The sequence below is a fragment of the Fusarium flagelliforme genome (genome assembly GCF_020744385.1).
Source record: "Fusarium flagelliforme strain FIESC 12 MPI-CAGE-AA-0113 chromosome Unknown B0J16scaffold_4, whole genome shotgun sequence".
In the NCBI taxonomy this organism is placed as follows: Eukaryota; Fungi; Ascomycota; class Sordariomycetes; order Hypocreales; family Nectriaceae; genus Fusarium; species Fusarium flagelliforme.
The window spans coordinates 2,469,768-2,490,187 of NW_025763506.1; the positions used below are offsets into that span (position 1 = coordinate 2,469,768).

The following is a 20,420-nucleotide window of genomic DNA, read 5'->3' on the forward strand; positions in this document are numbered from 1 at the left end:
AGCAAGTTGTTCTATATTCCCTCCGGTGGGGGATGAGCTCATAATTCACCCACCAAAGACATGACAAACTTCGATGTTATTCTTTGTTTTCTTTGTGATGTTAAAGGGGATGCAATGTAAACAGTATACAGTCGGTAGTGGAATGTTATTATGTGCAGTGAAGGTGATTTCTGGTAGATGAATCAAGACTTGACTCAGAAGTTCATTTCTCTGGAAGGTTTGGGTACATTGGTTGTCAAAAACCTGGATGGGAAGGAACAATCGATGTTGCGCTTTGATCGTTCGGTGCCTGCCTAGCAAAAGTGCCGACTCAAGATGGAAAGAGCGACGACCCCGCAGATGACCAAACTTCAGCCCATCGATTTGGAACATTCAGGGACTCCGCAGTGTAAACATCATACAGCCACTCACTTGATAATTGCTACTGGAGGTGTGCAAGTTTACAGCACTTACCGTTGTGATGCCTACCTCTCAGGACGAGCATGCACAGTTCCCATGCCAGTTTTGCCCCAGGACATTTGGACGACAGGAGCACTTGACACGGCATATCAGAGCCCATACACGCGAGAAGCCATATAGCTGCAGGCAATGCAACAAGTCTTTCTCGCGGCAAGATGTGTTGCAGAGACATCAGGCAACACACAGTTCAACTGCAATCATTCGCAATATCGTATCAGCAAGAGCATGCAAAGAATGTGCCGCGGGTCGCATTCGCTGCTCAAGAGAACTCCCGTGTGGAAGATGCAAAGAAAAGAATTTGGAATGCATCTATCCAAATTTCAGGAGGCGAAAGACTCGTTCAATGACTCAACAAGGCATCACAAACTTGCAATCTCCCGCAGCATCCTCTTCAGAAGGTCCGAATGGAGATAACGAAGCACATGATGAAATTGGAGCCTTGGTAGCAACAACAGAAGAGACCTCTGCGGTTATGGAGAACAATGCAATCGATAGTGGTGGCGCTATCGGCTGGATTGCCGATGAGCATCAGTCCATTGCGATGGCATCGAGTGAGGGTCTAATGACTGCTGTTTCGCTGCCCGGATCCATGTTTCAGATTAACGACGTGGGTAGCCTCGCCATCGACAGAACTACGGTGGAACCAGCTTTGGGATCGTCCAACATCAACTGGTTAAGTGACAGCCAATATCTTTCGATGTGGGAGAGCCAGTTATCAATCATACCCGATGGCCTTGGATCTATGCCATTTACGTTCCCTTCCGGAATTACTAGGTCTAATTCCTATGCACCTGGGCCTTCAACCGCTTGCGGTGACATGAGTGAGACTAATATAGCGAAGGTAGCTCCCATACCGGACCATACACCTAGCTCAGTTACCACCACAAGCCCCTTTCACAGTCGTGCAGGCAGCATTCGCAGCTCGAACACCTCAAAATCAACCGATGGTGCACTGTATATTGAAGGAACTATGGCAAGAGCACCATTTCGTGGGAAATTGCTGGGTCGACACATGGAACAACGCCATGGCTCTACCATGACAGAAGCCGGACCTATTAATGGTGCCCAGGATTTGATTGATGAAAATAGGCAAATAATCCCTGCTTCCGTTCACGTATCAGAAGATCTTTACTCTACATTGGTTTTGTCTGCTAGCGAGCATATCGAGAATCATGGCCTCGACTCAACAGCTACCTTGATCCCCCCACTAGGGCACATCAGATGCTTTGTGCGACTCTACTACGAGAACTTCCATGACACATATCCCTTTCTGAGAAAGAGCGCCTCAATATGGCAAGACACAGGAAACTGGCTTCTGCTTCTAGCCGTATCAGCTATTGGGGCGAAATACTTGGGAGGTACGTGGTCAACCTCGATGTCCAGGTTATTGGAAACAATCTTGGAGCGTAAACTCGACGTGATGTCTAGGGGAAGTAATCAGAACAGTCGCGACACCTGGATACCAGGTGCTCTCAAGTCACAACCGCAACTCGACTTGACAACACTTCAAGCCATGATTCTAAGCTTGATCCATCGGATACATAGTGGTCAGAAGAATTTGATAGAACGTGCGCTGAGCCAAAGATCGATTCTTGTTGAGGAGGGCAGAAGGATGAGGCTCTTGTCCCGGACCCCACCCCGGATCGATATTGGCACCACCAATGACACCTCAGTTATCGCAGCATGGTTGAAAGCTCAATCTGAGTTACGAACAGGATTGATGCTGTGGGTGAGTGATTATCTGTGCCAGCCATTTTCCATTTTCTAACGTGCAGAGATCCTTGACTCTATCATCGCGTACGAGTTTGACTGTCAATATCTTTTACAGCTCCATGAGGTCCAGACGGTACTCCCATGTCCAGATGAGATATGGGACCAGCCGACTTTGGAGGGAATGTTTGATTATAGCAGTCGCCAAGGTTAGTCCCCAGGGTTATCAAATATTCGTTAATTCTTCGTACTGACTTTACAATGTTGGAATAGCAACAGTACTTGAGGCGCTTCAACTCCTTTACATGAAAAAGCAACAACTAAGCAACTTGACCGAATTCGGAAACGTTGTGATGATTTATGCCGTCTGCCAGAGGACTAAAGAAGCTACCTACCAATACCAGACTCCTTTATCGAGATGGACTCCAGTTGCCAATGTCGAATCTTGTCCAGAATCGGTTACTGTGGCTGAATGCTGGCCACCCAGCGTTGACATAATAACACGATGGAGAAACAGTGCCTGTGATTGCCTTGATATTCTACACTGGAAAGCAAATGGGAAGGCTGCCAACGCTGGCGGTTCAGAGCACCCGACTATCCTTCTTCTTCACCTTTCCCGGTTATACCTCTTAGCGCCTTGCAAGCATCTGCAGACTGTTGCTACATCGGCGGCATTGCTTAAGGATATTAATGAAACACGGGACACTGTGGAGTACTCGGAAGCATGCAAGCAACTTCATCTTTGGGCGAATGTTGACCAGTATAAGGCTAGGCTATCTATTGTCCATGCTGGAGCCTTGATGTGGCATATTCGGCGATACAGTAGGAACGGCTTCATGGAGCCTCATGCGATTTACCTCGCCACGCTATTGATCTGGGCTTACAGCGTTTTCGCTACACCATCGACAGATTCGGGGTTTGTACAGAATACCGACGGACCAAATTCAAGACAACATCCCACGAACCAGGCTCTACGTAGCTCTGATGACGCAGGGACCGCAACAGAGTATGAAGATGAAGAAGAGCCAGAACCGAAATTCATTCATTTAGATCGTCCTTGCGACGACGAGATTGTTCAGACTTTTATCCGCGTTGGACATAAGATGCAGGGTTGCATGCAGCGAGTTGGCAATATTTGCAGCTCTGGTGCCTCGTCAAAGATTCTAAAGGAAGGCGTGAGGCTTTTATCATACATGAAGACCGAACAGAATGCGTGGGGGATCGAAATATCTTTTTCTCAAAGCTTGACGAGCCTTTTAGACGCTACCAGCTCAAAATAAAGTGAGATAGCAGCAGAAAGCGGCGTGTTCTAATTGTCTATCAACACATCTATCTCATCCTTAACATATCTAGTTATCACAATTGGTCGCCAGAATCTTGAGTATAAGGAGAAATTTATCCACCCCTTACAAAGACCGGCATCATTGTCAAAGGACTGTCCACCGCAACAGTCTTGCCCGAATCATGAGACGATTCACCATCGAATGAAGACCACTTCTCACCCTGCGGAAGTTGGGGGAGATATACCTCGATGTTGGTCTGACCTGGCTTGAGAATGGGGCAGACAAGGTATTTGTCACCATACATGTACTGCGTCGAAATACTCCAGCATTTATCATCGCTTGGGAACTCGTAGAAAAGGGGTCTCATGATTGGTGTTCCCTTCTCATGGGCTTCTTTCATAAGTTTTCGGGTATATGGTCGAAGCTCTTCACGCATCTTGATGTATTTCACACAGATGTCGTAAACTTCGGGGCCGTAGGACCACACCTCATTGGGAGCACCACTGCAGCAAGTCGCCCCGCCCGTTGTTCCGTGTTGTGGTTGGCGAGGTTCACGGTCGCCATGCAGCCTCATCACAGGGCAGAACGTACCCCACTGAAACCATCGTACGAAGAGCTCTCGGAAGCTCTCATCATTAGGATCGCCTCCGTGGAAGCCTCCAATATCTGTCGTCCACCAGGGCAGCCCAGACAAACCCATGTTTAGGCCGGCGCATATCTGATTGTGGAAGCTACCCCATGACGACGCGATATCACCACTCCATACAAGGGCGCCATACTTCTGGCTACCTGCCCAAGCACAACGGAGAAGGTTGACAATGTTTTGCTGGCCTTCTGCCTCCTGACCCTCATAGAAAGCTCGGGCATATTCAACGGGGTAGATATTTCCAATGGATCCATTTGAGCCTTGGAAGTATCGATAATTCTCGAAGTCATATGCTGCGTACTCTGGCTCTGCCTCGTCTAGCCAGAATGTCTTGATACCTTTGGTATAGTAGTTTTTCTTGACGGTTTCCCATAGGTACTTTCTGGCGTCTGGATTGGTGGTATCGATATGAACAGTTTGCCCCTGGAAGTCAAGTCCGATGCGAACACCTCGATCGACACGGATCAAGTAACCATGTTCTAACATATACTCATAATTCTCCGAAGTTTTATCAACAGTTGGCCAAATAGAAATCATGAGCTCAATCCCAAGATCTTTGAGCTCCTTCATCATCGCATCTGTATCTAGTTAACACTGTTTCTGTGTATGTATGGAGGAGACTTACCAGGATCAGGCCAGTACTTTAAGTCAAACTTCCATTCACCCTGCTTAGGCCAGTGGAAGAAATCGATCACGATCAGGTCAATCGGAATCTCCCGCCGCTTGTACTCCCTAGCAACCTCGAGGAGCTCCTCCTGCGTTTGATATCGCAGCTTACACTGCCAAAAGCCAAGCCCATACTCGGGCATAAGGGGCACTTTTCCGGTTGCGTCTGCATAGGCTTCCACAATCTGGGCGGGTGAATCTCCTGCAACGATCCAGTAGTCAAGAACTTGAGTCGAGAAGGCTTCAAATGACATGATATTCTTGCCAAAGACAGCTCTTCCAATGGCTGGATTATTCCACAAGAGTCCGTATCCAAGTGATGACACAGCAAATGGGACACTTGCTTGGGAATTGCGATGGGCTAGTTCAAGGTCCATGCCCTTCAAGTCAAGCCACGGCTGCTGATACTGGCCCATTCCGAATATCTTTTCATCGGGACTAACACTCTCAAGCCGCATGGTTAAGTGGTAGTTTTCAGTTCCAAGAATACCCTTGAACTCGCGAGCCTCGACCTCAAGAGCACTGCACTTTGGATCGATGAGATCTCGTCTGTTGCGGCAGTATTCTTCGAGCAAGACTTTGCCATTTACAGTCTCGATGATCAGCTTGCCAAGCCGGGAGATGCGGGCTTTGATGTTGCCGTTAGTGATTGTTGCAGAGTCTTCTGAGATTGAGATCTTGGGTGTGATCTCCTTGAGCTGTTGGAGAGCCCAGTCCTGTGATGGCATCTTTGAGGACTTGGTGGCTCTCACTCGAAATGCATTGGGACCCCATGGTTCAATCCAGAGCTCCTCGGCATCGTATCTGTAACGAAGCCGGGTTTTGTCGTCAAAAAACATGATGATAATAGCCCTTTTCAGAAGAAGGGTTACACTAATGTAGAAGTGACTGTGATGGTCTAGACCTGTCGTTCAAATGTTATGCTTCACTTGAGTTGACAATGCATATATAGTCTGGGATAAATACTTGGATCGATGAACCACAAACCCCCATCTTTGAGGCCGTCACTTCCCCGCCGGAGTAATGCAAGTCCTCCAGTCGGGTATCATTGATGATCCAATGACAGCATCTATAGGAACATGATGCATGCATCTCCAATTCCCCCACCGGAGTTTTGGGGGCGCTGCATCAAACCACATCATTACACTGCGAATATGTATAGTACGGCAGTACACGTATGGACCAAGCACTACTATAACTGGTCTTGCTACGCGGCTATGGACAATAACAGCCCGAACCTATGTTCGTGTGTGTTCCTTTGACGTTATTTTCTCCGTGTGGTTTATACTAACTAGCTTGAAGTTTCCTGGTTCCAAGCCTCAGTGAATATCAGTATAGATAGTTTAATGACATTCTCTCCTCATCTTAGGGTGACGTTCTCATGACAGTTTCTCTCAAAAGAAGGCATTGAGTTTGCTTTGAGGGCCGAGTTCTGGTTACTTGTGTCTTGTGACTTTGCATGATTGTTTCAACGTCCTGGGCGAGGTATACCGTGACACTTACAACCAGCCCAACATGATCTGCTATTCGATTTGGTTCACATTCGCAGCAAAAAGAGCAAAAGTAAATGACCTTGCGTAATCTGGGAATCGAACCCAGGGCTCCCCGATATTGCTCAAATGGCAACGGAGAATTTTACCACTAAACCAATTACGCTGGGTAAAGAGAGGTCAACACTCGAAGGGGATCGAGTGAATGCGTAATCTGGGAATCGAACCCAGGGCTCCCCGATGGCAACGGAGAATTTTACCACTAAACCAATTACGCTTTGTTGAAAGAAAGTTTGTAAAGGATATCCATGAATGCTGGAAGCAGCTCGTGATGCTAATCACATCTGCGATCATCTCATGTGGTCCTCTATATTTGCGGCTCATGCACTGGCATATCATAGCATGGTGTCATCTTGGTCGATCCATCACTACCTCTGCGATATATCTCGCTGTCTAAGGTCATCAGGGGTCGTATATCTATTGTATGGTCTTTCTGATCTCCAGATGACCTCGAGAAATGTAAGCCACTGTCCTTACTCTGACATCCTGCCAACCTCCTAAATGTGACGAGCTCGTTTGCTCGGTATTTCAGGCGGATGGGACGAGTTTTCATCGCTGCCAATATCTGCATTGGGTACCCTAACGTCCTGGTTGATGTTATTGTCCCTGCCTGCCATGTTTTCCTGATGGCCTGTATGGACCCGGACCCCCACAATGGCCTTCAGTTGATCGATCTGCTTCTGCTGGTTGAAATTTGCCTCTCGAAGCTGTTGGATCATGGTGGACTGTGTTCGTATGGTTTGTTCATGCTGTCGTAGCATATATCCATGTTGTTGAATCGTGGGAGTCCACATAGACACTTCCTCACCCAACTGTGAAAGAAAGGGGCGCAAAAGACTTCCAGTCTCGTCTGGTGACTTCTTGAACGCCAATTCAGTGTCAAGGCGCTCACCATAGCGCATGATTATAGCTTGCCAAAGGCCGCTGGCCTTGTTTCTAAGCGTAGTAAACCCGTAGATACCAACCAGGATGAACCACCTTTCGTAAGTGGCATTGATCCATTTCGGCTCTCCAGCTTTCTCGTCATACATCTGTAGGCTCAGTTGGTGCTTCGGCGGGCTGCGTATCGACTGGTCATTGTGTCTGAATTGGCCAGTTTTGAGTAGATGGAGTAACTTGGGGCGGACACGTGAAGGCATGCTCGCTTGGTGCTGGTTGAACAACGTGCAGAGACTTATCGCACTAGAGCGGTCCCAAACTTCATTGGATCTCAACTGTAGATCCTCGATCTTCAAGTCGGGAAGCTTCTTTTCTTCTCCATTTGAGTCTGCGGGTTGAATTGTTGAGGCCTATATATAGACATGGTTAGTTTCCATACGTTTCGTCCCAATCAATACTGACTTTGTGTTGCTGTCTCTGTTCAGGGATGCCTCTGGGTCGAGCTTGAAGCTCACCAGGAGTTTGCTCCGTGGTTTCGACTTTGGTCTGAGCGTCGTCGAAGCTAGTGTTCTGACAATCCGGTTCGTCTGATGGCGGAGACATTGACGGCATTCGCCTCCGTGTCACGTTCGAGTACCATACTGGTCAAACAATATGTTAGCTTCGCATGTATAGCTAATTCTTGCAAGGGTTCTTACGGATCGCCTTTTGGTATCCTTGATCTCTCTCATCCAGCAAGAGACGGCATGCAGGTGCAACCTTACAGCCGTGTTGAAGCCGATAGTGCTCTACAAGCGAAATGGTGTCAGAGAACCTTTGGGTCTATGGCGGTTAGTTTTCGATCATGTGCGCATGAACTGAAGGGTATTCTTACATTGATGCATAGATCTCGGGTGATGGGGTGTCGCCATCGGCAGTATAGTTCACTAGGAACAAGATAAATGCACCCATCCTAACTCCATTAGCTTTGCATAGTAGGTATGGTGATTGAAATCCGCAAACCTGGCTATAGTCGAGTGGTGGTAGTTTATCGTCAGGACGAGGTCCTACATAATACTCCTGGTAGGCCGGTCCGTGTTTTTGTGTGCGTGAGTGCATCATTGTCTTTTCAAGACTACCCATCAACGGGCCTGAAGATAAAGACGCACCTTAGGAGGCAGGTAGTTGCAATGTTCGATGATACACAGCCAGGTTGAGTAGGTGCAAGGAAATATAATTTGGAAGGAGGTTAGGCAGATTCTTTCTTGCTGCCTTGGAGTTCGGACTGGCAACCTCTTGGAAAAACTGCGCAGTCCCGCATAGTTTTGCAAGAGCTCGCAAACAGTGAGTCTAGGTACTTAACGACAATCAGTTAAACTCACCCTTACTAGGTAGGTTAGTAGTATACAATCAAAGGAAGGTGATGAAATTGTTTGTTGTATTGACTGGAGTATTCAATCATTGTCCGCCGGATATCAATCGCGCAGTGTCACCTCCTCGCATCTCTCATAGTGGTTGTTTAGCATGCCGCTATAAGAAATACATGTAGAGTTCTTTCTTGATTAAATGTTTGATCCTTCCCCTGCTGAATGGCGGAATACATCGATTGTACATTTGAATTGGTAGATTGAATAGGTAGCTAGTATACTGGTAGTTAAAGGTGCTATGCTACTGTCTTATATCTATAGCCCAATGCGTAGTTGTATTTACGACCACCGGCCGATATATAAAAACACCATCAGTAGACATGGAGGCCCTAGAGGTGAGTCACCTAGAGCGCCCGCCCCCTGAGCATCTTGGCATCGGCCATCTTGTTGCTGCTCAATCATCAGAGCAAGATCCTCGACGACATCATACCCACGACCAGGACCGATGTTCTGCCCCATGAGCAACGATGTGATCGTCAGCGAGTATTGAATCCACACGAGTTGATCGCCTGCAAGCGTTACGAACATCGAATGCTGTGGGTGAATACAGAGTAGCGCAAGGGCGTTTTCATATCGCAGGGGCTGAGGTATTCCGTATCCAGAAGACGCACTTGTGTTTGCCAACAGATAGGGTAAGAAAGAAGGTTTGTAAATGGCATGCATGAGTGCTGGAAGCAGTTTGTGATGCTAATCACATTTGCGATCATCTCGAATTCACCGCTCATGCACTGAAATACCATAACATGGTGTCATCTTGCCCATCCCCTAGACGATAGCTAGCGGAACAAGCCATTGCCCCTTGATAAGTAGTGATAGTTGAGATGTAGTATCAGATAGCGCAGCGCAATTCTTATGGAAGATAGCCTGAAATAATTCCAATAATAGGACCAGCCAGGTGGCTCGCACTTACTCTGTGCTGCACTGCCTAACAGCTGGTAGGGTCTGGAATCTCTATTTAACTGAAATAACAATCAATACCTAGGTAATCAATATCATCCGAACACTGCTGCCTGGACCGACCCTGATATGACCGAACCCGATTTTCTTTCTCCTTTCCTCTCCGCTCATTTTCGTTCTCCTCACCAACTCCCTATATCCAAACACCCGAGGGGCTGAAATGAGCTCACCAGCCAACGGGAATCAGAGGGACAAACCCTCTGGTAGTAAGACAACCCCATCTCATGAACGCGACGAGGCTACAACGGAGACACCTTCAAAGCGGGCACGAAGGAAAAGCCAAATATAAAGCACAACACGCCCGACTGACCGAAGCGGGAGTACCAAAGGAGCTGGCGGGGTACCTCTTGGATTGAACCTCTGCATGCATCAGTTCAGAGGACCTGGCATTACTCTATGGGCTCAATCAGATCTTACCTCAGAGGGACTCGCCTGGGTAGCGAGAGAAGCTCGCGGGCGCCTAGAAATCCCGGACGATGTCTCTGAGACCTTCTGGGAGCCGTTTCAAGAAGGCCCTAACAAAGAAAATGGAGCTTTTCCATTACGATGTTATTACAAGGGCTCGCACTCGACGACAATGGATTGATACTGGCTGAGAATGTGGCTCGTCAATGGATCGAAATGAGAGAAACCACGAGACGGCCTCATCCCGATCTCAAAGCAACCAACAATCAATACTCGAAGCTTGAGAGAGCACTAGCGGGCCAGGACATACCCGACGACCTAAAAGCGTAGGTCACCGGAGCTATTGACTTTGGCCCGGAACCAGATCTGACTCGAAATCTGGATCCAAGCGCCTATCGCCGGTATTTTGAGATGCACCCTAGTGATCTCCCGCATGGATATGAGATACCAAACGAAGAGGAAATCCTCAGCAGGAACCCCGTTCATGTTCCAGACCCAAGTCACGGTGAAGAATCAATTCAAGGAACGGATGTTGGTAGGCAGACAACACCAACTGATGGACCCTCAGCCGAGTCTGCAACCAGGGCAAGAGAAATCACTACATCAGAGTTTGCAAAGATCCGGTCCACCACGAGTCGAACCGCAGCTATAACAAAACCCCAGATGCGCTGGCTAGCCACCAATTCCGAGTTCATTGCTGAATGCAGTGAAACAAAGCTCAAGATCCTCGCCGAAATGCGAGCGTTGAATCTTGTAATGCTTGGGAAGGATCCTTCTGAGCCGCCATCTAACAAAGGGATCTACAATGAGCTTGACCGAATCCTGAAGAGTCGAGATGACTGGGCCACGGTGAGCAACACAGCTGTTCAACTCAGGAGAATGATCGGAATGTATCATCGGAACCGTAACGGGGGCGAGACCACTAGCAGGGGCCGTCAACCGTCGCGCCAGGAACCGCCACTACATGACGACGAGAATTACTTCAATCTCAAAACATTTGAAAAGGCATTCCACACCACAAGCCGCGACCGCTCTCGCGCAGTAAATGTAGGCGGAGGTGTGTACGATGGACGAACCGGTTTTTCTACTCGAGGTCCCGAGAAGCATGGGCCCCAGCCTAGTGATCAACCCTTCGGCTCTGACCTTGATATTGATGATGATTCAGACATGGAGAACACCGGCCCTGAGCTTGTGGACCTTGAAGGCGTTGGCTTGAAGAAACTGAGGCTGTGAGACTTAGGAGAGACCACTGTCATCGCAGCTTACAACGGATTCCCCCTTAAAGATCAAGTGGGACGAAACGTGAGAGTGGTCACAGATGGCACTTGGTTTGTGAAAGCCTGGCGGATGCAGTCTGACGGAAAGAGAGTCACTAACGGATCCATGCGGGCGGTCCGGGTGATGACCCGGTGCTGCAGAATGGCTGTACCTCAGGATGGAGCTCTCCACGAAAGATTGCAGACCGACCCACCAGCACAAGGGGAACCGATGTCAGGACTCCAGGTTGGCACCTTGCCACTGAACGGCCAGCTGGTATTCGCCCGAAGAATGAAAGATAAGCAGACAGGGAAAGCAGAAAAGCCCAGAGGCCCCTACAGTGACGATTTCAAGCTCCTAGACTTCAAGTGCGAGCCTAGCCAAAAGGTCGTGGGGATAAGTACCATCCTGGCCGAGGCCTGTTTAATGCCTGGGAGCCTAGGCAAGATCAAAGAATACCTCTGCAAGGGAACCCAAAATATCGGAGAGTTAGATGTCGTCCGCTCGGCAATCACCCAGAATAAACTTGCGCTAGCTCAGCTGGCACCGACCCCTTTACAACATGTTGAGGTGGATAGCGATAAGGGAAGGCCGGATATATCACACTTCTATTCAGTGGATGGAGTCGATACGCACTTTTCTCTTCGGCTCCTACCCTTGGGTGCCTTCACTGTACCTGAGGAACTGACTGAGAATGACAGCGTTTCTTGCCAACAACCCTCTGGATCCAATGTCGCTGAACTTAGCTATTCAAGCTGCAGGCGTTTGTCTAAACATCACAGCTACTCCCGACCTTGCAGCCGAATTCTTCGCATATGGGTATTACAAAACGACCGACCGCGCGTTGACACACCCGGTGCCAATGGTACCAATGGAGGTTTTCGTACTAACCTTCCCGCATTTCCTTCGGTATACCGAAATTATGAAGAACACAAGATACATGCACCCATTCCGTTTTGCAAAGCTAAATTACGACCGGGATTTGAAGGCTAGCAAGAGCTACACAGTTAATCAAAGCTTTCTTGACGTTACGCAGATGAAACGGTTGTTTAGGGCTATGAGGGGATCCGCCTTGGGACTACCACCGGACCTAACTATTACTATGCTGCCTGCATCCATGCCCGGTACCACTATGCAGTGGCTAAAGGGGGTAACCATGGGCGAACAGCCCTCCCAGAACCTATTTGCATTGTGCCTGATTGACGACATCCGGACAATTGGGCTACCTTCGTATCACTATCGAAACTCTGACACCCAACTGCTTGGCGTGCCTGACTATATAGCCGCTCACACCAACCCAAAGGGACCCAGGCTCTACGTCCCTGACCACTCGATTCCCGAGTTTTGGAATCCCTGGGCCAAGGTTTCTCTCGTATCAATCTCTGGCGATGCTGAGAGCGTGGGCCCAGTGTTTAAGCCCGTCATAGGCAAGCAGGCCGGGTTGATGCTCCCCACAGGGGGTCTCTTGGGAGAATCCGACCCAGATTGGGTAAGACATATACTCCCACACCCAGTTGGCGATTCAATGGGCACCCGGACGCAGGAGGCAATTACTCAAAGAAACAAACGTCGCCTAGATTTAGCAAAAGCTCAGGGTGTTAAGATGTCTGAACTTACTTGGTGTCACGATTAGCTTATCTTGAACTGGGAGGGTTGTCAGGCCGCCTTGATTGAGGCGGTCTCGAATGGAGCCATGCCTATGGTTCGGGACATGCCTACTCTGGATGCTCTCGAAGGGGACCCAGACGTCTCTAGAGACGCTGGAGAAGACATCTACATGTACGCTAACTTTGACCACAACCCGGCAGACACGGACATAATTCCCTAAGAAGACGCACAGAGATTTCTTAGCTTGCTGGACTGTACAGCAATACTTGTTACTAACTGGATTCCCATTCGCCGGGCGCTCAGCGTTGAGGGACCACTGAAGAAGGACGTGACGGTGCTTGTGCACCAGGAAGAAACGCACGTTCAATCCCATTCAGTTGGAGTTGGCTGCATGGTCTTCCATTATTCAACTTGACTCGTTTCGTTGGTGAACACAGCGCCGTGTTTTCTCATTGAGTTGAGGAACTGGGTTCCCGCGTATTACCAGCTACAGGATTCCATTCCATTTAGTTGGAGTGCCCTGAGGATAGTTGCTAGTTTTGTTCTTGTTTTGCGCTTGAGACAGATAAGCTTTATTGAACATGGAGCCTGAGGCGTGGATTTGGTCCAGGGCGGACCATTTGATGAATGGGACATGTTGAAAGGGAAGTAGGGGAGGCTCTGAGGTGCTGGTTGTCCTTTGGGGTCTGTAAACCTAGACTAGAAGGGAACTGTCCCTGCTATAGATGAAAAGATCAAGCTACCCTTCTCAACAACCTTTGACCCTAACGTTCCTCTATAGATAATCGTCATAGGCCCCAGAAAGGTGGTATTAATACTCTTAGGATCATCCGGAACCAGGTGGCTGGGCGTGAGGTCCTGTCATCCTTGGCTCAACGTCAGGCAATGGTTTCCTATCTTTGAGGCTGAGCTTGAGGACTATGAAAATCTCAGTGTCTCTCAACACTTCAACGCAGCAGGGTGGCCAAGCCTCGAGTATTCACCAAAGACGTTGACCCTTATGTTCTGGCTTCCCACAGAACATTTGATATCACCTGGCGGGCAAATCTCTCAATAAATCTCCGGATAATGATGTCTTACTCTAGTGCATCACGGTATCACGACGTGAAATGATCAATGAACTTTGATTTCATGTGTTTGGTATTTGACACTGGGAGTGCGGCTCGTAGTCTATACTATTGTAGCGTAAACCCAGCTATTTAATAGTAAAATGCTCTCGTTATCCGAGATGTGACGCATAGAAGCTTCCTGACCAGTATACATTAATTGACCCCTAAACGCGGTACCCTCAGTATGTGATACCCCTGGAGAAGCAGTTGGTCCCAAGAAGAAATGAGCTGAACCCATGCATAGTCAGAGTTCTCCTAGTACCGGCCCGTGATGGTACTCATTGACGGCCATCTCCAAGAACGGATGGGCTGAACCCATGCGTAGTCAGAGTTGTGTTATCGTCCAAGGAGTTGGCACCGGTGTTGATCTCTTCAAGTCGTGCTTCATGAACCCATCCGAAATTGATATCAGGGAACAGCTGCTGAAGTCGTCGAAGAAGTCTCACTGCCGCTCGACATTGGAGACGCTGGAACCTGAAAAACCTTGCAACCTGGGACTGTGCCGACATGTTGTCTCTGCTGGCAGCATCCAGCTCGTGAAAGGTGGACAACGGTTTCAGGCTCCCAATAGGCTTGATCAAAGCTTTGACTGTATCCATATCCACAGGGGGGACGAATATGGTAACAAAAGCCGGATGATCGCATGTTACGCAAGAGAGTGCGATATAGTCCCAAGCTGGACTGGGAACTGACCCCGACAGGTGGGTGTAAGAAGAATTATCCTCTAAGGCTTAGGCTACAGAAATAAAGTAGCCTAAATGCTGGTCTAAGCTAGCCTAAGGTGATCAGATTATTTCGTCTATTATGCTCTCGGCGGCCAATTCTTGTGACACCCTGACGCCCGAATTGCTGCAGGATGGCTTACACAGTCGGAGCATAGTCGCGGTTGACCATTTCTTTCGCTACAGTGTATTACAAGTCATGATTGAGAAAAAAAAGGCGAATCCTAACAATGCTGAGGGGTGCCATCGCATATTGTAGACGGTTCCAAGGAGTGGGTTGAATTCAACGTTTTCTTTTAGGCGTGCTGTAGCATAGCATAAGTTCGATGAGATAGCAACTGTAGTAACAAATTTAATTCTATATATATTATGTGCAATGTGAACCTCCGTTATTGTAGCAATACTGCAAATTTGACTTCTGTTCCGCGGAGACCTGGGTAATGGTGATGGTTATTAGATTGGCGACACTCCTTCTGATAGTTTATGGCAATGCACTTGATTCTATGTTTGTTAAAGTCTAATAACGTTAGTAAGCTAGAAAGAGGGTATATTTGGTTATTGAACTTACAGGATGTAATTGCTGCGATGAAGATATCCGTGCAACAAGAGAGGTCTGGACTTAATGGATTTACAGATTGATGGTGCTTTGGACAATGTAGTAAGAGGAGAACTGCCAATCGATTTCGATTTGCCTTGAACTGGGGTATGAGAGGGTAGATCCAACTATAGCCAGGAGGGCACCACTGTGGAACTTGGAGAAAGCGCTGGATTACTTTAGGGTCTTTGGCTTCTCGAAGGCATTGCATGAGAGTTATCATCTGAGGAAACTTAGAAGCGAAAATGACACAAGCTGAATGGGAGAAGTCCATGACGGATGACCGTTCATGGGTGCTTTAGGTGGTGGCTCGACGTTTTCAAATGATGGTTCCAAGTCATCAATCAGCTGGGACTCGGCATCTGTATTGTAGCTCGTATCAAAACACAGAAGACAAAGGTGTTTACCTTTCTCGTCATCTCGACCAATATCCATATCCTCGAACGATCTGTACGCCCACAGAGGGGACAGGCTGAACTGGTGTTCGGTGTGGGAAGCTGGCAGCACGTTTCTGGGACATCAAAGTTGGTGTTTGCCCGTGGGCGCAATTGCCGGACTCTGAGAGCAGGTACTTTCAAGTCATCCTCAAAGTCATCTTGGGAGTTGTCCTCGAGTCGTCTTCATAGTCAGGATCATCAAACCTGCCCTTGAGAGACTTTCTAACGTTCGCAGCGGGCACGGGCTGAACCGGTGACCGGTGTGGGAAGCTGGTAGGGGGGTCGCGGGGACCGAAGTTAGTGTTTGCCCGTAAGCGCAATTGCCTGGCACTAGGAACGGGCAATTCCAAGTTATCGAGTGTTCCAAAGTTATCCGTGAGGTCGTCCTCAACGTCGTCTAAAGAGTTTAGCCCCTATCAAAAGCGCAAAAGGAAACCCATGCTTACCGTTATAGTCAGAATCATCAAACCTGCCCTTAGGAGACTTCTTAATGTTCACAGCGGGCACAGGCTGAACCGGTGGCCGGTGCGGGAAGTTGGTAGAGCGGTCCCGGAGATTGTGGTTGGTGACTGTCTGTGAGTCGGGTTCTCTGGCACCCAGAGCAGAGGCAGGCTGAACCTGCGTCCGGTCGGGGCCTTGAGAAGTGCGAATACCGATACTCGCACCTAAATTGCTTGTCCCTGGATGTGCAGGGTCGGCTTCCTCGCTCGATTCCCTGTGTGGATCAAGATCTGTAAAATCTTAGTCTCTGAACTTTGGAGCTGAGGAGTGAAAGGTACCTTGATAAAAGCCGTTCGTGGCAGTTTTTGAGCGGCACGATCTTCGAGGTTGACGGCGAAAAGGAGGATGATCTTTGGAGGATGACACAACGGGTTCATGCATCACGGTGGTGACGTTCAGATAGACGCAGAGATGAGGATGGGCAAAGGTACCTGAGCGGAACCGGAGATGGGCGTCAACAGCTTGAGAGAAGTGATGTAAAAGAGTTGTAGAGGAGAAAGCTTTGCGAGGGACAAGAGACAAATTTATGCTCGTCTGTATATGCAAGTAGGTAAGTAGCCATTTCGGGAAAGAGGGTAGTTAACAGGCACTTCAAGTCGCTTGGGTTGAACGTCACTGGGGCAGGTAGTAGGTATGCGGGCAAGTAGAGCACGGAAGGTTGGGTAGGCGAGGAAACAAATCGCCAAGGCAGCAGTGAGATCTCAGCAGATCACATCATATCTACCACTCGAATGTGTTTACTGCTAAGGTAGGGGTGCCTGGCCGCCTACCTACCTTTCTCAGGAGATCTAACGTGTAGGCATTCAGTATGGAGCTCCTCTGCACACCTGCTCAGAGACGAACATGTAGGCAATGATCTGAGCGGTGCGATGAGTGATGTGATCGAGGCGCGCCAAGCTATGAACAATCAATACTATGGAAGAGGAGGATGCCAGGGTTCGGTTTTGCCGCTTGTTGCCTACCTATGTACAACGAATATTATGAATGCTTGTCTGTTAAATTGAAATGCAATTACTATCTGTCTTGTACCAGTGAGAGAACTCGGATGACGAATACCCCTTTTGACCATTTGAATTTAGGCGAACTCAGGAACACGGGGACAGGAGCCATCCTGGGTACATTTGGAGTTTGATAATGTGCTGAATTGATGTCTGTATTGCAAACGATATATGAGGGCTAGCTTGGGGCACGATATGCGATGTGTTTGAACTGAGTATCGAAATACATCACTGCCGAGCCTTTGGAGAAGGAGTGGCATGAGTCTGCAAGTGATGCGAGAGGGTACTTGGGATGTATTCAGCAACATAGAAAAGATATTGTTCAAGCATATGTGGCAGCAAATACCCTTCATCATTCTTCAGCTTGTAAGATCACAAAGGCCACACTGGATACAGAGTGGGAAGCAATCGTCGTGCCCTTACCACAACCTCCTTCAAAAGGGGGCTTCAGCACTCTTCTACGCCGGGCTTTTTAGAACTACTCATATGTCAAGGGCATATTCACCTCATTCACGCACATGCACGAGATGAATGTTGTCCTCCTTTGATGCAAGCATGACCAAATACAATAGCGACGTTCTGATAGCACAAACAACGTCAGAGATGTGAGAATGTCCCAGCGAGCCCTGCCCCGGTCAAGAAGCATGGGACCATCCCTTTTCTATGTTCTGACCAGGCGTACAAGCACAGAGTACTGGACACTGCTGCTCCAAAACTCAGAACTAGAATCTTACTTTGACCATTACGTGGAGCGCGACCAATTCAAATATACAGGATGGCAAAGGGGAGCAGAAGAGAAACAGGAAAGCCACTCTGACTCAAGGGGACAATCGGCAGATAGAAACTAAAACGCTGCTGTCGACGTCAGGCGGGAGGCGTGTGTCAAGATTCGAAAATCAGGCATGGAACTTATTAGCATAATTCCATTCTTTTGCGTGCAATTCATCAATGTAGAAAACCAGTAGCAAAGCTGAGGAAGAGCTTGAGACACCAGACTTGAAAGCGATCGAGTTCCCTTCCGCAGGGAATCTTAAGCGAGTAGAGCTAGATGAATGGTAAAAGGAGAAGATCCGGTTTAGTGCAAAACCCGCCTAATACCCAGACTGACTGACTTCATCTTCTGGTGCTGCAAACCCCTTCTTAGAACTAGCACAACTGCTCTATCTTCACCAGTCGTCGACATTGGTAGGGGAGCTTACGATCATCATCGATCAACAGGTTATCAGGACTACTAAGCCACACATACGGGGTCGCGCCGGGCAGAACGGCGCAAAAGTCTCATCACGCACTGAACATCAACACCGATTCGTTTCAGCAGCCTCAATTGAGTCGTAAATACGACGCCCGAGATACTGTAGGAGCGTAGCGCCTTTTCTATTCGGTCCACCAATTTAAATAAGAATGATCGAATGTGTGGGAATTGATCGATGGTGGAGGCGGTTCTTTATTAAGTGATCAATCGCGTCGTCAATGATGATCCCAGGCAGGTTGCCTTGTTTAATGATCTCTTATAGCGATAGACTGATCCGGTTTAACATATATATATGTAACTTGCGTGATGGTGATGCCTCGGATTTCAACGACACTAGACTTGTCTACAGCATGGCCTACTTCAACTGTAAGCCGGTAAGACAGCAGTATCCGTTTTCCTTGTGCCTGAGAGCTGCAATAGTTTAAATATTTCCGCCTCTCTAAGCTTTTTGTCCAGCGGCGTGTCGGTATTTATTGCACACGTATCCGTTCTTCAGGGTGGAGTTGAATAGCCGACCAGGGGAGAACCATAACAACCAACTTCTACGAGGGCGTATGTAAACTTCACAGGTGTATTATTGGCCTCTTTTGATGTTTGACTGATTGTATTAGGTGTAGGTGCGTACAGCCTATGTAGTCCCAACGCTATATCCCGTTCTCAAACGCCTTGTTCCACGAACATTATATTCATCGATGAAATTAGTTCTTGGCGGCCTCTTTGTGGACGTCAGCCTTCGCGCTGTGTCCCGACTCGTCGATCTTATCTCCCATAGCATCTTTGGCCGCTGTGGCGCTGGATGAAGATGTTAGTATGTTGTTGTTTGGATTAGAGATGGGGAGACATACCGGGTGGAGAGAGAGGCGTTGCTGTCCTTGGCGACCTCCTTGTTGGTCTCCTTGGAAGCACCGGCGGTAGCCTGCTGAATGGTCTCAGCGACGTAGTTGGCACCTTGCTTGATGGACTCCATTGTGATAGTGGGTGGTTTGTTGGAAAGTGGTTGTGGTTGTTGTTGTGGTTGATGATTGAGTTGCTGTGTTGATGATGAGGAGAGAGGAAGGGTTTAGGTGGGAGAACTCGGGGTTTAAGTAGTAATTTAGCATTCAACATATCGATTGCAATTCGGCATTTTTATCCATAAGCAACCGAAAGGCAATTCCTTGTTTACTTCCGTTGACGTCAAAACCTCTCGATCGGCGGATTCTCGCGGACAACAATCCCGTCTAAGAGGATCACTTGACCACGATCGCGATCAGGGAAAAGACCTAGAACGGGCCATGACATGCCGCCAGATGCAGCTTAACGTGTTAGGATTGGCTCTATCGAAAGGGGCATTGACATGGCGTTGAAGATTGGCTTCTGGGCTTCTCACAAGATGAGCTTGATGAGAGTCATGTCGTCATTGCGCATCTGAGATGTAAGCTTCACTAGCCAATCAAAAGCTTGTCCCTGAATCGTGGATCCACGATAGTCCCCGCCTGCAATGATCCTCAGTCTTCCCGAGCCTCGGACAAGCTATCAGCCAATTACAGCTCTGCAATCTTCAAAGTAACTCTGGCACGAGGATCCCCCTCCCCAGACGCAAACAATTGTGGGTTTTAGAGGCGTCGACAACTCCTTGGCTCAAGCTCCCAATTTGGACTTTTCCATAATAGCTATGACGTAGCTGATAAGTACAGTATTGTCTAGACTGTTCTAACATGACAACTGACATCATTTGCGATCGCGATCTTCAAGCTCAGAGCATATGTACCCCTCTTGTGAAAGGTGCAATTGGATAGGGCGACTGCGTTGGCTTGGTGACAAAATCTATCAAGGTGTACATGCTTGATCGTCCTACATCGGACGCGCAATCAATCGAATAATTGGAGCACGTGAGAAGGTCGGGAATGTCACGGATTAAGGGTCCCTACCGTCCCCTCCATGTTGAAGATCCTAAGGGTATCAACACCACCTTTCTGGGGCATTAAGATGCTTGAAGCA

The 20,420-nt window shown here is 48.3% G+C and overlaps 7 protein-coding genes and 2 non-coding genes across 9 annotated transcripts; 3 read left to right on the top strand and 6 right to left on the bottom strand.

The window, feature by feature from the left end:
• Positions 1-802: 802 nt before the first annotated feature.
• Positions 803-3,449, top strand: B0J16DRAFT_384481 (uncharacterized protein; the record flags this gene model as incomplete). Its single annotated transcript, XM_046131427.1, has 3 exons — positions 803-2,188; positions 2,237-2,378; positions 2,443-3,449. The coding sequence occupies 3 exons, from the start codon at positions 803-805 to the stop codon at positions 3,447-3,449; spliced, it is 2,535 nt and encodes an 844-aa protein (XP_045983061.1).
• B0J16DRAFT_399182 (glycosyl hydrolases family 31-domain-containing protein) lies at positions 3,389-5,673 on the bottom strand. Its single transcript, XM_046132437.1, has 2 exons — positions 4,724-5,673; positions 3,389-4,676 (listed from the first exon to the last, which is right to left on the bottom strand). Exons 1-2 carry the CDS (start codon positions 5,601-5,603, stop codon positions 3,565-3,567), a joined length of 1,992 nt encoding a protein of 663 aa, XP_045983062.1. The 5' UTR covers positions 5,604-5,673; the 3' UTR covers positions 3,389-3,564.
• A 665-nt stretch (positions 5,674-6,338) lies between these two features.
• Positions 6,339-6,420, bottom strand: B0J16DRAFT_t154. Its single transcript has one exon. It is a non-coding gene; the product is annotated as a tRNA-Gly (tRNA).
• Positions 6,421-6,459: 39 nt separating this feature from the next.
• B0J16DRAFT_399190 (uncharacterized protein) lies at positions 6,460-8,294 on the bottom strand (the record flags this gene model as incomplete). Its single annotated transcript, XM_046132438.1, has 5 exons — positions 6,460-7,603; positions 7,656-7,834; positions 7,892-8,015; positions 8,068-8,145; positions 8,196-8,294. 5 exons carry the CDS (start codon positions 8,292-8,294, stop codon positions 6,812-6,814), a joined length of 1,272 nt encoding a protein of 423 aa, XP_045983063.1. The 3' UTR covers positions 6,460-6,811.
• Positions 6,461-6,531, bottom strand: B0J16DRAFT_t153. The gene has a single exon. It is a non-coding gene; the product is annotated as a tRNA-Gly (tRNA).
• Positions 8,295-10,102: 1,808 nt separating the features above from the next.
• Positions 10,103-11,266, top strand: B0J16DRAFT_414776 (uncharacterized protein; the record flags this gene model as incomplete). Its single annotated transcript, XM_046133470.1, has 2 exons — positions 10,103-10,287; positions 10,351-11,266. 2 exons carry the CDS (start codon positions 10,103-10,105, stop codon positions 11,192-11,194), a joined length of 1,029 nt encoding a protein of 342 aa, XP_045983064.1. The 3' UTR covers positions 11,195-11,266.
• A 915-nt stretch (positions 11,267-12,181) lies between these two features.
• Positions 12,182-13,148, top strand: B0J16DRAFT_341612 (uncharacterized protein). The gene has a single exon (XM_046127843.1). The coding sequence runs from the start codon at positions 12,255-12,257 to the stop codon at positions 12,849-12,851; it is 597 nt and encodes a 198-aa protein (XP_045983065.1). The 5' UTR covers positions 12,182-12,254; the 3' UTR covers positions 12,852-13,148.
• A 2,479-nt stretch (positions 13,149-15,627) lies between these two features.
• B0J16DRAFT_414778 (uncharacterized protein) lies at positions 15,628-16,571 on the bottom strand (the record flags this gene model as incomplete). The annotated part of the gene is made up of 3 exons (XM_046133471.1): positions 15,628-16,086; positions 16,136-16,420; positions 16,469-16,571. The coding sequence occupies 3 exons, from the start codon at positions 16,569-16,571 to the stop codon at positions 15,827-15,829; spliced, it is 648 nt and encodes a 215-aa protein (XP_045983066.1). The 3' UTR covers positions 15,628-15,826.
• A 2,453-nt stretch (positions 16,572-19,024) lies between these two features.
• On the bottom strand, positions 19,025-19,828 carry B0J16DRAFT_341614 (glucose-repressible protein). The gene is made up of 2 exons (XM_046127844.1): positions 19,286-19,828; positions 19,025-19,232 (listed from the first exon to the last, which is right to left on the bottom strand). Exons 1-2 carry the CDS (start codon positions 19,405-19,407, stop codon positions 19,139-19,141), a joined length of 216 nt encoding a protein of 71 aa, XP_045983067.1. The 5' UTR covers positions 19,408-19,828; the 3' UTR covers positions 19,025-19,138.
• Positions 19,829-20,420: the final 592 nt, after the last annotated feature.

Excerpts from the sequence above, each read along its gene's own strand:
- B0J16DRAFT_399182 (XM_046132437.1), bottom strand. The coding sequence starts at position 5,603 with ATGTTTTTTGACGACAAAACCCGGCTTCGTTACAGATACGATGCCGAG. Across the intron at positions 4,677-4,723 it reads AAAGTACTGGCCTGATCCTG|ATGCGATGATGAAGGAGCTC; the intron begins GTAAGTCTCCTC and ends AACTAGATACAG.
- B0J16DRAFT_341612 (XM_046127843.1), top strand. The coding sequence starts at position 12,255 with ATGAAACGGTTGTTTAGGGCTATGAGGGGATCCGCCTTGGGACTACCA.
- B0J16DRAFT_341614 (XM_046127844.1), bottom strand. The coding sequence starts at position 19,407 with ATGGAGTCCATCAAGCAAGGTGCCAACTACGTCGCTGAGACCATTCAG. Across the intron at positions 19,233-19,285 it reads AACGCCTCTCTCTCCACCCG|CGCCACAGCGGCCAAAGATG; the intron begins GTATGTCTCCCC and ends ATCTTCATCCAG.